The sequence below is a fragment of the Hylobates moloch genome, unplaced genomic scaffold (genome assembly GCF_009828535.3).
Source record: "Hylobates moloch isolate HMO894 unplaced genomic scaffold, HMol_V3 SCAFFOLD_8, whole genome shotgun sequence".
Taxonomy (NCBI): Eukaryota; Metazoa; Chordata; class Mammalia; order Primates; family Hylobatidae; genus Hylobates; species Hylobates moloch.
The window spans coordinates 28396805-28412515 of record NW_026652283.1 but is presented as its reverse complement, the minus strand read 5'-3'; the positions used below and the strand labels follow the sequence as shown (position 1 = coordinate 28412515).

The window sequence follows — 15711 nt, the reverse complement described above, 5'->3', positions numbered from 1 at the left end:
GGCATGTGGCTTGCATGTTGTGGCATGTTGCGAGCATGCAGCTTGCATGTGGCGTGAAGTGCATATGTACTACATGTGTAGCATGTAAGCTAAATGCATGTGTGATACAGGCCCTATGCATGTGGCAACGTGTGTCATGCATGTAGCTTGCATGCTGTGGCATGCAGTAAGCATGTTATAAGGCTGTAGTGTGCATGCTGCACACATGTAGATTGCATGTTGTAGCATGTACTGCGCATTTCACAAAATACAGTGGGCATGTTCTATGTGTGTAGCATGCATGCTACAAAGAATGTAGAATGCATGTACTGAACAGGCAGCAGGCATGTAGCTTGCATGTTGTAGCATGCAGCAAGCGTGTAGAATAGTGCTCTATGTATGTTGTGCATATGTGAGTTACATGTTGTGGCATGTGGTTTGCATGCTCTATGCAGGCCACGACTTGCAGCATACCTGTTGTGCCCTACTTGCATGGTGTAATGTGCATGCTGCATGCATGTTTCACCCATACATCGCATGTAATATGCATGTTTGCGCATGTTGCAGCGTGTAATGTGCATGCTGCATGCATGCTTCATGCATGTTGCAGCATGTTCTATCTGTGCTGTGAACATGCCCGCATGCTGCATGCATGATGTATGCATGTAGCATGAATGTTTTACACATGTACACAAGTTGTATGCATGTTCTATGCATCGGGCTTGTATGCTGTACACATGTTCGCATGTTTTGCACATGTGGCTTGTTTGTTGTATGCATGTTGCGCACATGTAGCATGCCAGCTCTATGTATGTAGTGTGTTTGTTGTATGCATGTTTTGTACCAGCAGCGATGTTGTGTGCATATTGTATCATGTAGATTTTCATGTTGCATATATGGGTATATATGCTTTACACATGCAGTGGGCATACTGTTATCATGTTGTAAGCATGTACGTGTGTGGTATGTATGCTGTGTGCATGTTGTTCACATGTAGCATGTTGTAGTATGTTCTGTGCACGTAACAAATATACCCACGTTCTGCACATGTATCATGCATGTTCTAAGCAAGAGGTGTGTGTGTTGTGCCCGTTATATGCATGTAGTATGCATTTTGCATGCATATTGCAGCATGTTTTTTGCATGTAGGACTTATGTTTGACACATTTTGCATGCATGTACTATGGATGCTATATGCATGCAGCATTCATGTAGTTGCATGCATGATGTATGCTTGTAACACACAGGTACATGTGTAGTATGCATGTAGCCTGCATGCAATATTCATGCATACAAGTCGCACACATGTTGTTATTGTTGAATATATGCTGTGCGCATGTAGCATGAATGCTGCACATATGTTGTACATGTGTAGCATGCATGTGCGCATGTGGCATGCATGCATTAGGCATGTCACATGCATGTGCGCATGCTTTGCGTGTGTGTGTAGTCTGCATGAAATATGCATGTAGTATGCATGTTGTGTGCCTGTAGTATGCATGCTCTCTGTACGCATGTTGTGCCCATGCGTTATGTTATGTGTATGTAGTTGCATGTTGTATGCATGCAGCAATCTTGCTTTACGCATATAGCATGTATGTTGTGCGCATGATGCACACTTGTACGGATGTAGTGTGAATGTGGTGCTCATGTAGTATGTATGTTGAAAGCATGTGTGCATGTAGCATGCATGTAGCATGAATGGATGATGTATGCATGTAGTATGCATGTTTCATGTAGTATGCATGTAGCATGCATATATTTTGGGCGCATGTTGTGTGCATGTTAAATATATGTTTACACATGCATCCTGAATGTTTTACGAATGTAGACATGTAGCATGAATGTTTTCCCCATGTGGTATGCATGCATTAAGCGTGTAGCATGCATGTTGTACGCATGTTGTACACATGTCTGCATGCAGCATGCCTTTTTGTGCATGTATGCATGTAGTGTGAATGTATGTAGCATGCATGTTGAACACACGTACGCATGTAGTATGGAAGTTTTGCGCATGTAGCCTACATGTAGTATATATGCATGATGTATACATGTAGTGTGATGTGTGTGGTATGCATGTAGCATGTATGCATGTTGTTTACATGTATGCATGTTGTATGCTTGTTGTATATATGTGCCATGTTGATTTGCTGCACTCATCAACCCATCACCTAGGTTTTAAGCAACGCATGCATTAGGTATTTGTCCTGAAGCTATCTCTTCCCTTGCCCCCACCCCCTGACAGGTCCCAGTGTGTTATATTCCCCTCCCTGTGTCCATGTGTTCTCATTGTTCAACTCCCACTTATGAGTGAGAACATGCGGTGTTTGGCTTTCTGCTCCTGTGTTAGTTTGCTGACATTGATGGTTTCCAGCTTCATCCATGTCCCTGAAAAAGACATGAATTCATTCTTTTTTATGACTGCATAGCATTCCATGGTGTATATGTGCCACATTTTCTGTATCTAGTCTATCATCGATGAGCATTTGGGTTGGTTCCAAGTCTTTGTAAATAGTGCTACAATAAACATATTTATTTATTTATTCATTTATTGAGATGGAGTCTTGCTTTGTCACCCAGTCTGGATTGCAGTGGTGTGATCTTGGCTCACTGCAATCTCCACCTCCCAGGTTCAAGTAATTCTCCTGCCTTAGCCTTCTGAGTAGCAGCTGGGATTACAGGCATCCACCACCACTCCTGGTTAATTTTTCTATTTTTAATACAGACAGGGTTTCTCCATGTTGGCCAGGGTGGTCTTGAACTCCTGACCATAGTGTTGGGATTATAGGCATGAGCCACCGTGCCCAGCTGGCAAAACTGATTTAATTACATATACATGCATGAAAGTTCCCAAAGAATTGTGACTCAAGGAGGCAGTTAGAATTGAGGGCTTATATATCATCTTAGGCTAGACAAAGGAAAAGGGATTCACTTCTGGAGTATAGGGAGAATGTGAGGGTAGGGAGGTGAGGGCAGCATGGGGAGTGGGGAGAGGAAATGTATGGTAAATAAGGGTTATTTAGTGTGTTTGTTACATGGATAAGCATCCTGTCCAGTGCTAAGAGTTGTCTCTGGAGTAGTTCTTTTTCGAGCATGAGAGGAGATACCTTTAAAAATGGAAATTCATGGCCTGCTTTTAGACAGAAAATGGGGACACCGAGAGCTAACTGCCTTAACCTCAAAACAATCCTGATGCCAAATTGGCATGTTTTGGGGAGGCATATTCTGTTCCTCTTCCTACCTTTAGTCTCCAGTTCCCCAGAAGTCAGAACTAATGCTTTGTGGCTCAAGACTCCCACCATAAACCATAGCATTAGACTGTCCAGTGGCCAAAACTTCTAGGAAAACAGACATGCTTATGAGGTAGGACATTCTAGGCAGGGGGCCTAGAGGTGATCTTCCAATTGCTGAGGCAAAGATTGGACCTTTATTTCAGTAAGGTTCTTTACTGCATAAATATAATGAGCACACCTCCCATTACTTATCACTCAAATTCAAAATTATAATACAAATAATGACCAAGCATATTTCATTTGATAATGTGCTGGAGTGAACTCACACTGATTCACAAAAATTAATTCTTACATTCTTAGGAATTTTGCAAGCCAGTTGTTAAACACAATTTTATACAAAATTAAGTTATATAAACCATTTCTACAAATTAGATTTAAATGAGTATAATAAATGCTCAAATCTCATCATGTTTTAATTATTTTACCGTCAATATACTCTTGGTCTTATTTATAGCTGCTGTTATCTGTTTGGTAAAAATGCTGTAGAATAACGTGCTACTATATATCTCTTTCCATCTCTGTGTTCAGTGAGGTCACATTGGTTGCATGAAATCAAACATGGTGAAAATATTTGCACCATGGAAATCAGCAAATGCTATGAATCAGGATTTAAAATAAAATATTCTTTGAATTGGAGAAACATCTCTCTGCTCATTCAACTGTGACTAGTGCAGTTAAGAGTATTTTATAGGCTATGACAACATTGGAATAAATGTCTGATACTTTATTTTGAAATATAAAGTTCATCTAGAGCTCTTGATTCAGATGGAATAATTTTCTTAAAATATTTAACTCTTTGGGCTGGGTGCAGTGGCTCACACCGGTAATCGCAGCACTTTGGGAGGCCGAGGCGGGTGGATCACCTGAGGTCAGGAGTTCAAGACCAACATGGTGAAACCCCGTCTCTACTAAAATCAAAAATTAGCTGGGCGTGGTGGTGGGCACCTGTAATCCCAGCTACTTGGGAGGCTGAGGCAGAAGAATCACTAGAACCTGGGAGGCAGAGGTTGCTGTGAGCTGAGATTGAGCCATTACACTCCAGCTAGGGTGACAGAGCGAGACTTCATCTCACAAAAAAAAAAAAAAAAAGATTAACTCTTCATTCAAGTCTCTTTGGTATAAGTCTGACTTTAATTTAAAATGTAAATTTATACAATGGCATTTTAGTGCTTCCTCTGACATTTCCTATAAGTTGCAGGGGTTGTACAAAACACTAAAAGTAGCTTTTTGATTTATGTATAATTAAAATGTAAAATAAAATGTATGTTATTAAAATTACATTCAGATGAAAATAGTGTTCTTTTCTATTATACACAATAATTTTTAAGACTATGGATATTAGCTTTGCAATGTTGCTGCAGTTTTCAAAGCCAGAGATTCTACTCTTTGAAGAATTCTGGTAAATCCTTGATATTGATGTGGTTCAGGACATGCTGCCCCAAAATATGACACCTTGACATATTGAATATTTTAAGCCAAAGGAATTCAAGAAATGGCAGGTGCAGGAAGGACTTTCTGATCTTCCTATGAAGTTCCCCCAGTTTACAACTCTTAGTTCATACCCATTTTTATCGTATCATATTTTTCTATGTTTCTTTATTCTTCAGCAAACATAGTTTGAAAACAATCAGGTTTAACTATTTCTTCGGGTCTTCAATTCCTTATGAAGTCTCCTGTGTCACAAAAAACACATACTAAACGAGTTTGTATGCACTTCTCTTGTTAATCTGTCTTTTGTTACAGAGATCCAGCCAGGAACCAACAAAGGTAGGAAGAAAAGACAGTTTTCCTCTCCTGCAATATTTTTTATTGCAATGTACCTATGTATACTTTTATCTTGTAGTAATATACTGACAAAGTTTATTGCCTGAGTGCCAGAAAATGCAAGGTCACAAATAATTTTTGATACTCTTAAATTTTATTACTGTGCAGATGCCACACAGAGACGCTTTAGGGATGGAAGGAAAGACAGTTTACCTCCATGCAGAGCCCCTTTTTCCTCCTGGGGCTGCAGCCGTGCTACCACTGTTGCTTCTGCTGCCACCAGTCTGGGCCCAGGTCTGGGCACAGCCCCGGGCTGCCCGACACCTGCCCTGTTAGATGTTGGGCCAGCTTCTTAGAGCACATGTTGCCTGCTGTACCATGGGCCCATGGGGTGGGGGGTAATTTAAATTTTTTTGTTCTTCTTTCTGCTTTTCTGTATTTTCTTCAAGAACAGTAATATTTAAACAACTAGACAACAAAAATTTATGTTTTAATGTAAACTATATTATCATCTCTTTTGTAAACGATATTGTCACCTTTGTAATATTGCATTTGGCCATTTATATAGGTTGTATTTGAATAAAGGACATCATTAGGCTGAAAAAAAAGCAGAGGGGGCAGTGTTAAAATAAAAAGATTATTCAACAATACTTGTTAAAGCATAGTAGACTTTATTCAGGACCATCATGATAGTTATAGGGACCACTGCAATGCGGTCCTTCAGTGGGGAAGAGAGATTGATTGGACTCAACTTCAAATACAGCAAGAACCCCCTACCCTCAATATCTGATCACTCTCTTGCCAAACTGACTTAGTAGTGTTCTTTGCTAAAACTGGATTTTACAAGGAAGTACAATGACAGTGCTAGGAAAAGGTTCAGAAGACTGACTAAAGTTTGGTCAAGCAAAGAATTGTTGTTAGCAGTAATTTGAAATTGGTTTTATTACAATACCTTGCCCTTGATTTATTTTTGGTTGTGTCCTAATCTCTTTCAGAAATACGGTCCATCTTAATTTGCATGAGTGACTTAATCTATATGAGCCTCAGAGAGGTACTTCTACAATAATTCATGTTTTATTATAAATTGCTTTTGAGTGGACACAAGGCGTTTCAGGAGGTAGTATTGTGCTAATTATCAATCCTTTAAAAATAATGAGAGGCTAAGTAACAAGAATTAAACCTAATTTCCTTTTGGGCCCCTTTATTAGTCAAGATGGATGTTTTCCACTTTAACAGAGAAGCAAATGGCTTGATGGGCTGGCATATTAACGTAAACCTCTCTCTGACATCAGTACTTCTATACTTTTCCTACAACACAGAGCAGTATTGAATCAGGAGGCTGCAAAGAAACTAATTATTATTATTATTATTATTATTATTATTATTATTTTTAGAGATAGAGTCTCGCACTGTCCCCAGGCTGGAGTGCAGTGGCGTGATCTTGGCTCACTGCAACCTCCACCTCTCAGGTTCAAGCCATTCTCCTGCCTCAGCCTCCCAAGTAGCTGGGACTACAGGCGCGTGCCACCACGCCCAGGTTATTTTTGTATTTTTAGTAGAGACAGGGTTTCATCATGTCGGCCAAGATGGTCTCAATCTCCTGACCTGATCTGCACACCTAGGCCTCCCAAAGTGCTGGGATTACAGGCGTGAGCCACCGTGCCAGGCCCGAAGGAACTAATTTTAAAAAATATTTACTGATCGGTTGTCCTTGAGAAGACTTGAACCATTTCATTGTTTTAAGTCAATCTCAAATTTGTCATTTCAGCTAAATAGAATAAAGATGCCACTGAACCTAGAGGAAAGATTAGGTAACCAGGAATCCCACTTTCAGGTTTGCTTTATCTCTTCTTTTTATGATCTCTTTGGAGTCTCAGCCCTGAGTCCTGCACTACTCTCCATGGTCATGGAGCACTCTGATACTGTTTCCATCTAAAAAAAGAAAACAACTCTGAGAAGAAGGTGGTGGCCAGAACTCTTCCTTGGAAAAGGATGACTTAAGGATAATTTGAGGCAGGAAAAAAGACTTTCTTTCTATAAAAATCTACTATTAGAGGCCATTATTTTCTTTTCTTTTTTGAGGCAGGGTCTCACTCTGTAGCCCAGGCCAGTCTTGAACTCCTGGCCTCAAGCAACGCTCCTGCCTTGGCCTCCCAAAGTGCTGGGATTACAGGTGTGAGCCATTGCACCTGGCCTAGAGTCACTCTTTTGGGTTAAGATGTTCTCTCTAGAAAGCCTCTGTTAATTATAGGTAAGGATTGATACATTGACCTATTACCTCAACTATGATTTCAGCAAAGATAATTTCACTATCCCAATCAGCTGTTAACTTAGAAAGCTAGACTTTTATGGTGTTAACCACACACACATACACACGCACACACATGAGCAGCTTTGGGTCTTCCAATCCTATACTTAGCACACTGTAGCACAAAGAATCTCCTTAATATATTTTTATTAAGTTAATAGTCAGGCGCATAGGAAAGGCTGTGGTGTCTTATATGGGGAAATAGACTCAGGTGTGTCTAGATATTAAGGTCTGTATATTAAGGTTACCAAGGGTGAAAGATTTTGATGGAAGAATGAAAACATCTATGTCCAGGATTTCCAGTTTTATTTCTCAGTCACTAATTTCAAGTCACCAAATAAACAAAGCGAAAATGGGTGAAACGTACTTTGAGTTACAATAAGTTTATCTTAATTCATTGACTTTTGAACTGCTCAGATATCTTAAAATTTTTTAAAAAGTAACTTATTACAGTAAAGAGCCACACAAATACTCATAGTAGAGGAACAATTTCTGGATTATGTTGGTGAGCTTTTTAAGGATTTGGGGAGGATGAGAATAAAAGGGTGACTTTTTATTTTCAGTTTTTCTATCTGGATGTGTCAAATTCCTGATAACTTCTAACACTCAGCAATGGACATTTACGAGGTGCCTGAAAGAACAAATAGAATTTTCAGACCTGGAGAAATTCTAGTAATCATCACTCTGGGATATATTATTAAAATTAGTATTTTAAAAAAGAAAACAATCTTTCAGAAAGACGGGAAGTTTAGGAGCCAAAGCCAGAGGCCCTAATACAAATTCCCACCCCCACCTCCCCATCCCACCATCCCCACCTTCTTCGCCGCCCTGTACTGAATTAGCAGGAACCGTTCAAACACGCCCACAGCCCGGGAAATAATGAGACCCAAGTGATCCAGCTAGACAGAAAGAAAAAGTGGTTTGCTTGGCATCTCCCAAATTATCTTGAGCAAACAGTAAAATAGGAAATGTTTCAGAAGCCAATTCGGTTCCCAGGCCCAAACCAAAACTCGAACCTGGTACTTTTTGTAAGTGCGGGCCAAGAAAGGGGCTGTAAAGTTAAAGAGCCGGTGGCGCCTCTGAACACACCCGGGCAGGGCGAGCAGGATGTCCTTGTCCAGGGAGACCCCTTCTCCTGGCTTTGAGGAAGGTGCTCCCTGTCCCCGCGGGTTCCTCCGCCAAGAGGGACGCAGCGCCGGGCGCGTGAGAAAAGCCCGAGCAGGAGAGCACGGAGCCGGCGACTGGACGCGAGGGCGGGGCCGGTGGAGAGCGTCTCCCCGGGCGCCGCTGCTATTGTCCCGGGTGCTGAAAAGCCGGGAACTTCCCGGGGCAGCACTTTTCTCCCTGGAAGGTGGGTGTGGGGGCTCCAGACTGCACACCTGCTAAACCCGCCTGGTTCCCCCCGGGAGGGGTCCGCCAGATGTGCCCCTTCGCAGCCCCATTCAGGGGAGAAGGATGGGGGCGGGGGCGTGGGGGTGAGCACAGCCCGACACCGCACGTGGGACCCTGGCGTGCGCTTCCCCGCAGCTCCCGGGCAGCCGCGCGCCGCGAACCCCGGTCCACCTGCACGCGAGGCGGGCCGGGGGCAGAGGGCGCCGGGCTGTGCGGGGGAACCGGCCCGCGTCCCGGGATTGGGCGGGGGGGCGTGGAAGAGAGAGCGAGCGGGCATGCGCAGTGGGGCGGAGGAGGTGGCGATGGCCGGGGGAGGCGGGGGGACTGCTGTTTATTTGCAGCTGGGCCAACTCCGCGGCGCAGGCGGCGGCGGAGCGCGGGGAGCTCGCGGCGGGTCCGGCTGCCGCAGCACCATGCCCGAGCCCCTCTCCGGGCAACCGCTGCGCGCCGCCGGGGCCCCGGTAGGGGAGGATGCCAGACGCCCGGGAGAGGCCAGGACAGCAGCGGCGGCGGCGGCGCGATGGTGGTGACCACCTCTGCCCGAGGCGGCGGCGGGGACCGCACACCCTCCCGGCGGTGGGGCTGCGGGATCGCGCCGGCCGGGGCCGCGGCGCTGCTGGCCGGGGCAAGCTGCCTGTGCTACGGCCGCTCCCTGCAGGGCGAGTTCGTGCACGACGACGTGTGGGCGATTGTGAACAACCCCGACGTGCGGCCCGGCGCCCCGCTCCGCTGGAGCATATTCACCAACGACTTCTGGGGCAAGGGCATGGCCGAGAACACCAGCCACAAGTCCTACCGGCCGCTGTGCGTCCTCACCTTCAAGTGAGTACCTCACCTCGCGCTAGCCGCCGCTGCCTCCTCTACCCTCCGCCCGTCCCACGGACCGGGAGAAGTTGCGGGACTGACTTGGCGGCATTTCATTTTTGCCGCCCTTTCCCTCCACGCCTCCCTCCTCTCCAGGATGTGCATGGCACTTTGCTCTGGGATCCACTGCCCGGCTAGTCTGGGCTCTCGGAGTGGTTCGGGAGGCGCCGGCTGGGGAGTTGGGATCGAGTTTCTGAAGTGTCTGCGCTCTCAGCGGGTTTCTCTCTCGAGGCAGGGCTGGGAGCGGGCTGGTGGAACCGCCTCCGCACCCCATCGCCTGCCGGATCGTGACCAAGTGGGACGAGCGCGGACCCAGTGGGTTCCGGAGGGGTGGCGGTGGTGGCGATGCTTCCAAGTTGAGAATTTCTCGGAGGCTGTTGGGCAGCTTTGCAGATGAGAAGTGTATCAGCCCCTTAAGGGTTTCGTTCAGATGAGACGAGGCGGGAGCCTTGAGCTGACAGGGCTGCGTGGGTTCAGGAGAGGGAGCAGAAGACTCTCCCGAGCCCCCCAGCCCCCGCCTTGCACCCTTGGCTGCTCCCAGAGGCTCTCCAATCTGCCAGACCTCTAGAAGGTGCAGAGAGAAGTAACGCAGAGCCTAGGCTTCTCCAGGGACCCTGGGGCCCCAGCTGAAATAGTTTTTCTTTTACAACCTCGGAGTCATGATTCAGCGTTTCTGGTGTGAATAAGTGTAAAGGGAACCGAGAATATGCCAGGTTTTTGTGGGGTGGAGTATTTTCTTTAATTTGAAAAGAAGCCTAGCTTCTGAGGAAAGAAGAGAAGCGCTCATTTAAGGGAAATGCTATCTTACACAATCAAGAGCTTGACTCAACCCTTTATAGTGTGGCTCAGCGTTGAAGCTCATTTTAACGCGCCGGTCAAAACTGTTGAAATAATATTGGTGCGCTATTATCGGCGTTTTAAGCCTTTTTTCCAACGGGTGTGATAGGAACCCGTGTTTATGGTAATGATTATTTGAGTCTGGGTTGGCAGCTTGAAAAGCCTGCTCTGGCTGAGAGGCTTAGGCCTCTTGACAGGTGTCTCTGATGACTCAGAAAAGGAAACCATAGCAATAGGCAACAATTCATGGGCATTTGACTTACGTCTTCCACTGAAAGTTTAATGTTTTTAAGGAGAGTGAGAAAATTACATGTTTGACTTTGAAGAGAATATGTTATAGACATTTGTCCTCTTAGAAAGTTGTTCTCGTTTTCTGCTGAAAGATAACCTCGGCTAACCTCGTTATTCAATTTCCCAGATGTTTCTTAAAATCTCCTTGGGCCAAATATAAATGTTTCACTTCTAGATTGACCTGCTTTTTCATTTATTACAGTCAGGGTTGTTGGTTAATTTAAGATGTGCGAGTTCACAGCATGAGATGTGCTTGCTGTCTTTCTAACAGCCCTGGAGACCATCCTGGTCACAGGTATGAGTATTTTTCAATTAAAAAGGGCAGAGTCAAATGCCTGTGCCTAATTGCTGGAGAGTAGGGAAGGGTGTTTTCACTTCTTGACTTTCTAGAAGATTTTCTTCTTTTTTCTCTGTCTTTTCTCTTTTTTTTCTTTTTTGAGATGGGATCTCACTGTGTCCTCCAGCCTGGAGTGCAGTGGCATGATTATTGCTCACTGTAGCCTAAAACTCCTGGGCATAAGCAATTCTCCTGCCTCAGCCTCCCAAGTAGCTGGAACTACTGGCACATGCCGTGCACCCAGATATATTTTTAAAATTTTTTTGTAGATATGGGGTCTTCCTATGTTGTCTAGGCCGGTGTTGAACTTCTGGGCTAAGTGATCTTGAAGCCTCAGCCTCCCAATGTGCTGGGCTTGTGGGCATGAGCTACTGTACCTCACCTAAAATGTTTTATTTTTCTTCATAATGGAGACAGCAGGCACATAAGGGAGGGATGGAGGGAGTAGACAAAGAAGTAAGACCATTGATTAAGAGGAAAATTGGCTAGGGGTTGACAGAACAAGGGCAAAGGAAAGTTGGGGGATTCAGGAGGAAGAGAGCTGAGGGACTCTTGTGGTAATCATTGATTGTAACAAGCAGCTTGGTATCTAAGAGGCATGGCTTGCTGTATATTATATGCTACTGCCTATGAAAGATACACTCTTTTTTTGAGAAGATTGAGTTGCAAATCTAGAAGAGAAACACAGCACTAATTGGAAAGAGATAACTGCCTCTTCAGAAAGAGAACGTTAAGTAGTCTTTCTGTCCTCACATGCATTGATTTAAATAAGACTGGACAGTTTTCTTTATAGTCATCTGAGGTGAAACTGCATTTTCTAGTGTGATAGCATGAAGCTGGAGGACATCAATGACTTTAGAACCACACAACTCTACAGGATGGTACAAGGAAGGAAAGAAAGCCATATTTATTAACTATTCACTATGAACCAAGCATTGGCCTAGATACTTCACATAGATTACGTCTTTATGATTTTTATTTTAGATAGTGAAAACACAATCGAAGGGGCCCTTTAAATATGTGCAAACCATTTTAACTGTATCTTAAATTATGCTTGTTTGAGCAAAAACTTTGAGATTTCAAACCCGTTTTAAAAACTTTTTTTAAATATAATTGTGCATTCCTATGCAGTTTTAAGTAATAATATAGAGATTCCTTCTACTCTATCCATTTCCCCCAATGGTAACATCCTGTATTATTATGGTATAATATTACAACCAGGAAATTGATATTGATGCAGTCTACAGCATTTAGTCAGATTTCACCTATTTTATATGTACTTCTATTTTTTTTTTTTATTTTACTAAGTGTGTATTTAGTTCTATGCAGCTTTATCATATGTGTAGATTTCAGAGAGTACCTCCACAGTCAAGATACAGAACAATTCCATCCCAAGGATCCTCGGTACTTCTTTATTGCAGTCATGGACACCTAATCTATAACAACTGCCTAATCCATAATCCCCTCACTCAAAGCCATAACAACCATGAATCTATTCTCCATTTTTATCATTTTGTCATTTTAATACTGTTGTATCAATTGAATCACATAGTATGTAACCTATTGAGATTGGCTTCTTTCACTCAGCATGTTTCTGAATCTTCATTCAGGCTGTTGCATGTATCCATAGTTTGTTCCTTTCTGTTGCTGAGTTGTATTCCATTGTATAGATATACCACAGTTTGTATAACCATTCACCTGTTGGGGACATCTGGGTTGTTTCCAGCTTTTCGCTATTACGAATAAAGCTGCTATAAAAAGTCACTTACAGGTTTTTGTGTAAACAAATTTTTATTTCTCTGGTCTAAATGCCCAGGGGTCCAATTGCTGGGCCATATGGTGGCTGCATGTTCATATGGTTTATATGAAGCTGCCATACTGTTTTCCAGATGTTCCTACCCGCAGTGTCTGAGTAATCCAGTTTCTGTGCATTTCTGCCAGCACTTTGTATTGTTGCTGTTTTTTACTGTAGCCATTCTGATAGGTATGTAGTGATATCACACCTATATATGTACCTCATTAATTTACCATTCCCTAATGGGTGAAGCTATTAAACATCTGATATTAAACCAAAGAGTTTGGTAAATGTGCCTTTGTGTCTTTTGTCCATTTTTAAGTGTTTTTTTAAATGTTGAGTATTTAAGTTCTTTATATATTCTAGATACATGTACTTTGTCAAGTATGTGATTGGTAAATATTTTCTCCCACTCTGTAGCTTGTCTTTTTGTCCTCCTCACAGGACCTTTCCCGGTGCAAAACTCCAAACATATTTTTTATTAAAACGTAAGTTGATTTTTGATTCATTGACTGTATCTCACGCATACTGAGAGCTAGAAATTTCCTTAAGAATAAATGTAATTTATAGATGCATAATACTTTTTGCTATAAAGGTGGTTGCTTGTGTACTAATAAATAATCAAAGTGCTTGCTTAGGTAGTAAAGATACTAATTATATATTTTTTCAAATAAGAAATGAGCTAAAATTTGAAATGAGGAAGTGGGTTACAGACCATCTACTTCTACCAGTTTTGAGGGGATAGGACAATGGATTATGAAAGCAGCTTACTGAGATGTGGTGGCTTTGCACTATATCACTTTAGCTAAGTTGGGACTGTGTTTCTTAGAATTGCCTTTGCAAGATGATCTGGGTTAGGGCTGACCATAAGAAAAATTTCTGCAAGATTTGGAAGGTGGAAGTGAAGTGGCTGAGATCCCATTCAGAAGGTTGGCATAGGTTTTGTTGCTGCCAGGCCTCGTGCAGTTTGTCACAGAAATATTGGTGAACATGCTGTTGGTTTGCAGCAGCACCCAGGCCCTCAGCTCCTCCAGTGCTCTCCAGAGCTCATCTTTCAGCTACTTGGAATCATGATGCAGGTGTATATGCAGCTCTGCAGGGAAGAGTGCCAGTCTTTTTGCAAGCCTCTTGCATTGTTAAAGTTGGAGGCTTAAAGGCAGTGGGAAACAGACATGTATTTTAGCTCATCCTTGTGGGTTCCAATTTGCCTTTGCTTCCCCCTACTTCAAGTCCGTTAACCCTCTCTTCCAGAGTGGCCCTGCTGCCCTGCTGGCTTTCAACTTGGATAATAGACACAGAAGCATCACACTTACATAGGCTATTTAACCAGCCCCAGCCATTGTAAAAGGTCAGATCCCCATAGCACATCCCTTCTTCTGAATCACTCCTGGTGGCTCTGCTTTTCTAGTCAAATCCTAACTGATACAAATGACCATCTCTTTGTGTTCCTTGAAGTGAATTTAGAATTATAATGAATTTCTGTTTCCAGTCAAATCTCAGATTCAGTCTTTTCATAAGATCATGCCCAAGGGCATGTGGGAATATTTTTGGACCATAGTGGTACAGAATCAAAACATCTGTGACTCTGCAGCAGTAACTTTTTTTTTTTTTTTTTTTGCTTCTTTTTCCTTCCCTGGCCATGACCTGTCTGTAAGCCTGAAATCAAGAGAAATGCATTAAGCTACTCTGTAGACGGTGAATTGACACAGAACCAGACTCTATGATGTCCATAACACCTCCCTTGAAAAATGGTCCAGAATGGTTTAAAATAAACTTAGCTTTTTAATTTTATCCCTCCCCCTCCCCCCACCCCCTTCTCTTGGGAAGAAGATGCTACTGAATTGTTTACAGTGCCATTCCATTCAGTAAGCAGGTGGAAGTCTCCTTCAACAAGCAAGAACCAATGATTTTTTAATGTTACAGATGGGGAAACTAAGCAAATTGAAGGACTTGAAACTCTTGATTCTCTCTCTGTGTGTTTAGCCTATTAGATTATATTTGCTATAATGTTTTATTAAGAGCTTCTGATGGTAATATAAACCATAAGAGTGAAAGTGGGTGGTTTAAGATGTCAGAGCTAAAAAATAGACTATCTTAATATGTGCAGCTGTAGGAATTTGCAGCATTTTAATGTTTGATCTTGAAAGTTTTTTGCAGCAGTTTGCATCTTTTGGTTACAAATAGTATGCCAACCATGAAAATAAGCACTAACTAACCTCCATGCCCACAACCTTAAAGAAATGGTGATATGTTTCTTTTGGTTCTATCTATTCCTTCTCATTCAACTTCTGTGGGATTTCATTTTGACATAGCCTGTTGCCACAAGGCTGATAAGTTTGTTTTCTAAGTCTATCATAGGAGACGAATGAAGATTCTCTAGGATGTTTGACTAGATTTGTCTGGGATGTTCAGTGACAGAAATAACCAAGGGAAAATATGATTGGAGGCGAGAAAAATTTTATAAAGAAAAATGAAAAATTGCCTTTGAAAATTTTATGCCACCCTAAGGTTATCTTGGAAGCTCCAAGAGGTGGAGGTTGTGATTATAATCTAGTAGGATATACTTTAGACTACAGTCTACTAGTGTAGGAGGGATGGAAAGTGAGAGGAATATATTTTTGGACTCATGAGGGATTTTATAGGTGAGTTCCTGAATGAAGGCTTGGAAGTCACCTTCCGAAGCAGTCTATTATTACCAACCAATGTCTTTTCTGTCTTTCTTTGGAGCTACATTCCTATTTTTCCTAACTTTGAGTATGTCATCATCTCACTTAAAGAGAGGGGTAAGGAGGTCGGGCACAGTGGCTCGTGCCTGTAATTCTAGCACTTTGGGAGACTGAGGTGGGCAGAT

At 42.9% G+C, this 15711-nt stretch overlaps 1 protein-coding gene across 8 annotated transcripts in view; it reads left to right on the top strand.

Moving 5' to 3' along the window:
* The first annotated feature begins 9065 nt into the window (after positions 1–9065).
* The window catches only part of TMTC1 (transmembrane O-mannosyltransferase targeting cadherins 1), a 282068-nt gene continuing 275422 nt past the window's right edge, over positions 9066–15711 (top strand). For 6 of the 8 annotated variants that reach the window (XM_058442439.1, XM_058442440.1, XM_058442438.1 and 3 more), the window contains exon 1: positions 9113–9558. In XM_058442439.1, coding sequence (XP_058298422.1) covers positions 9257–9558 — 302 coding nt within the window. In that variant the 5' untranslated portion in view covers positions 9113–9256. Of the gene's footprint in view, positions 9559–15711 lie in introns of all 8 variants that reach the window. The other 2 variants (XM_032159935.2, XM_032159934.2) reach the window with 1 other exon arrangement.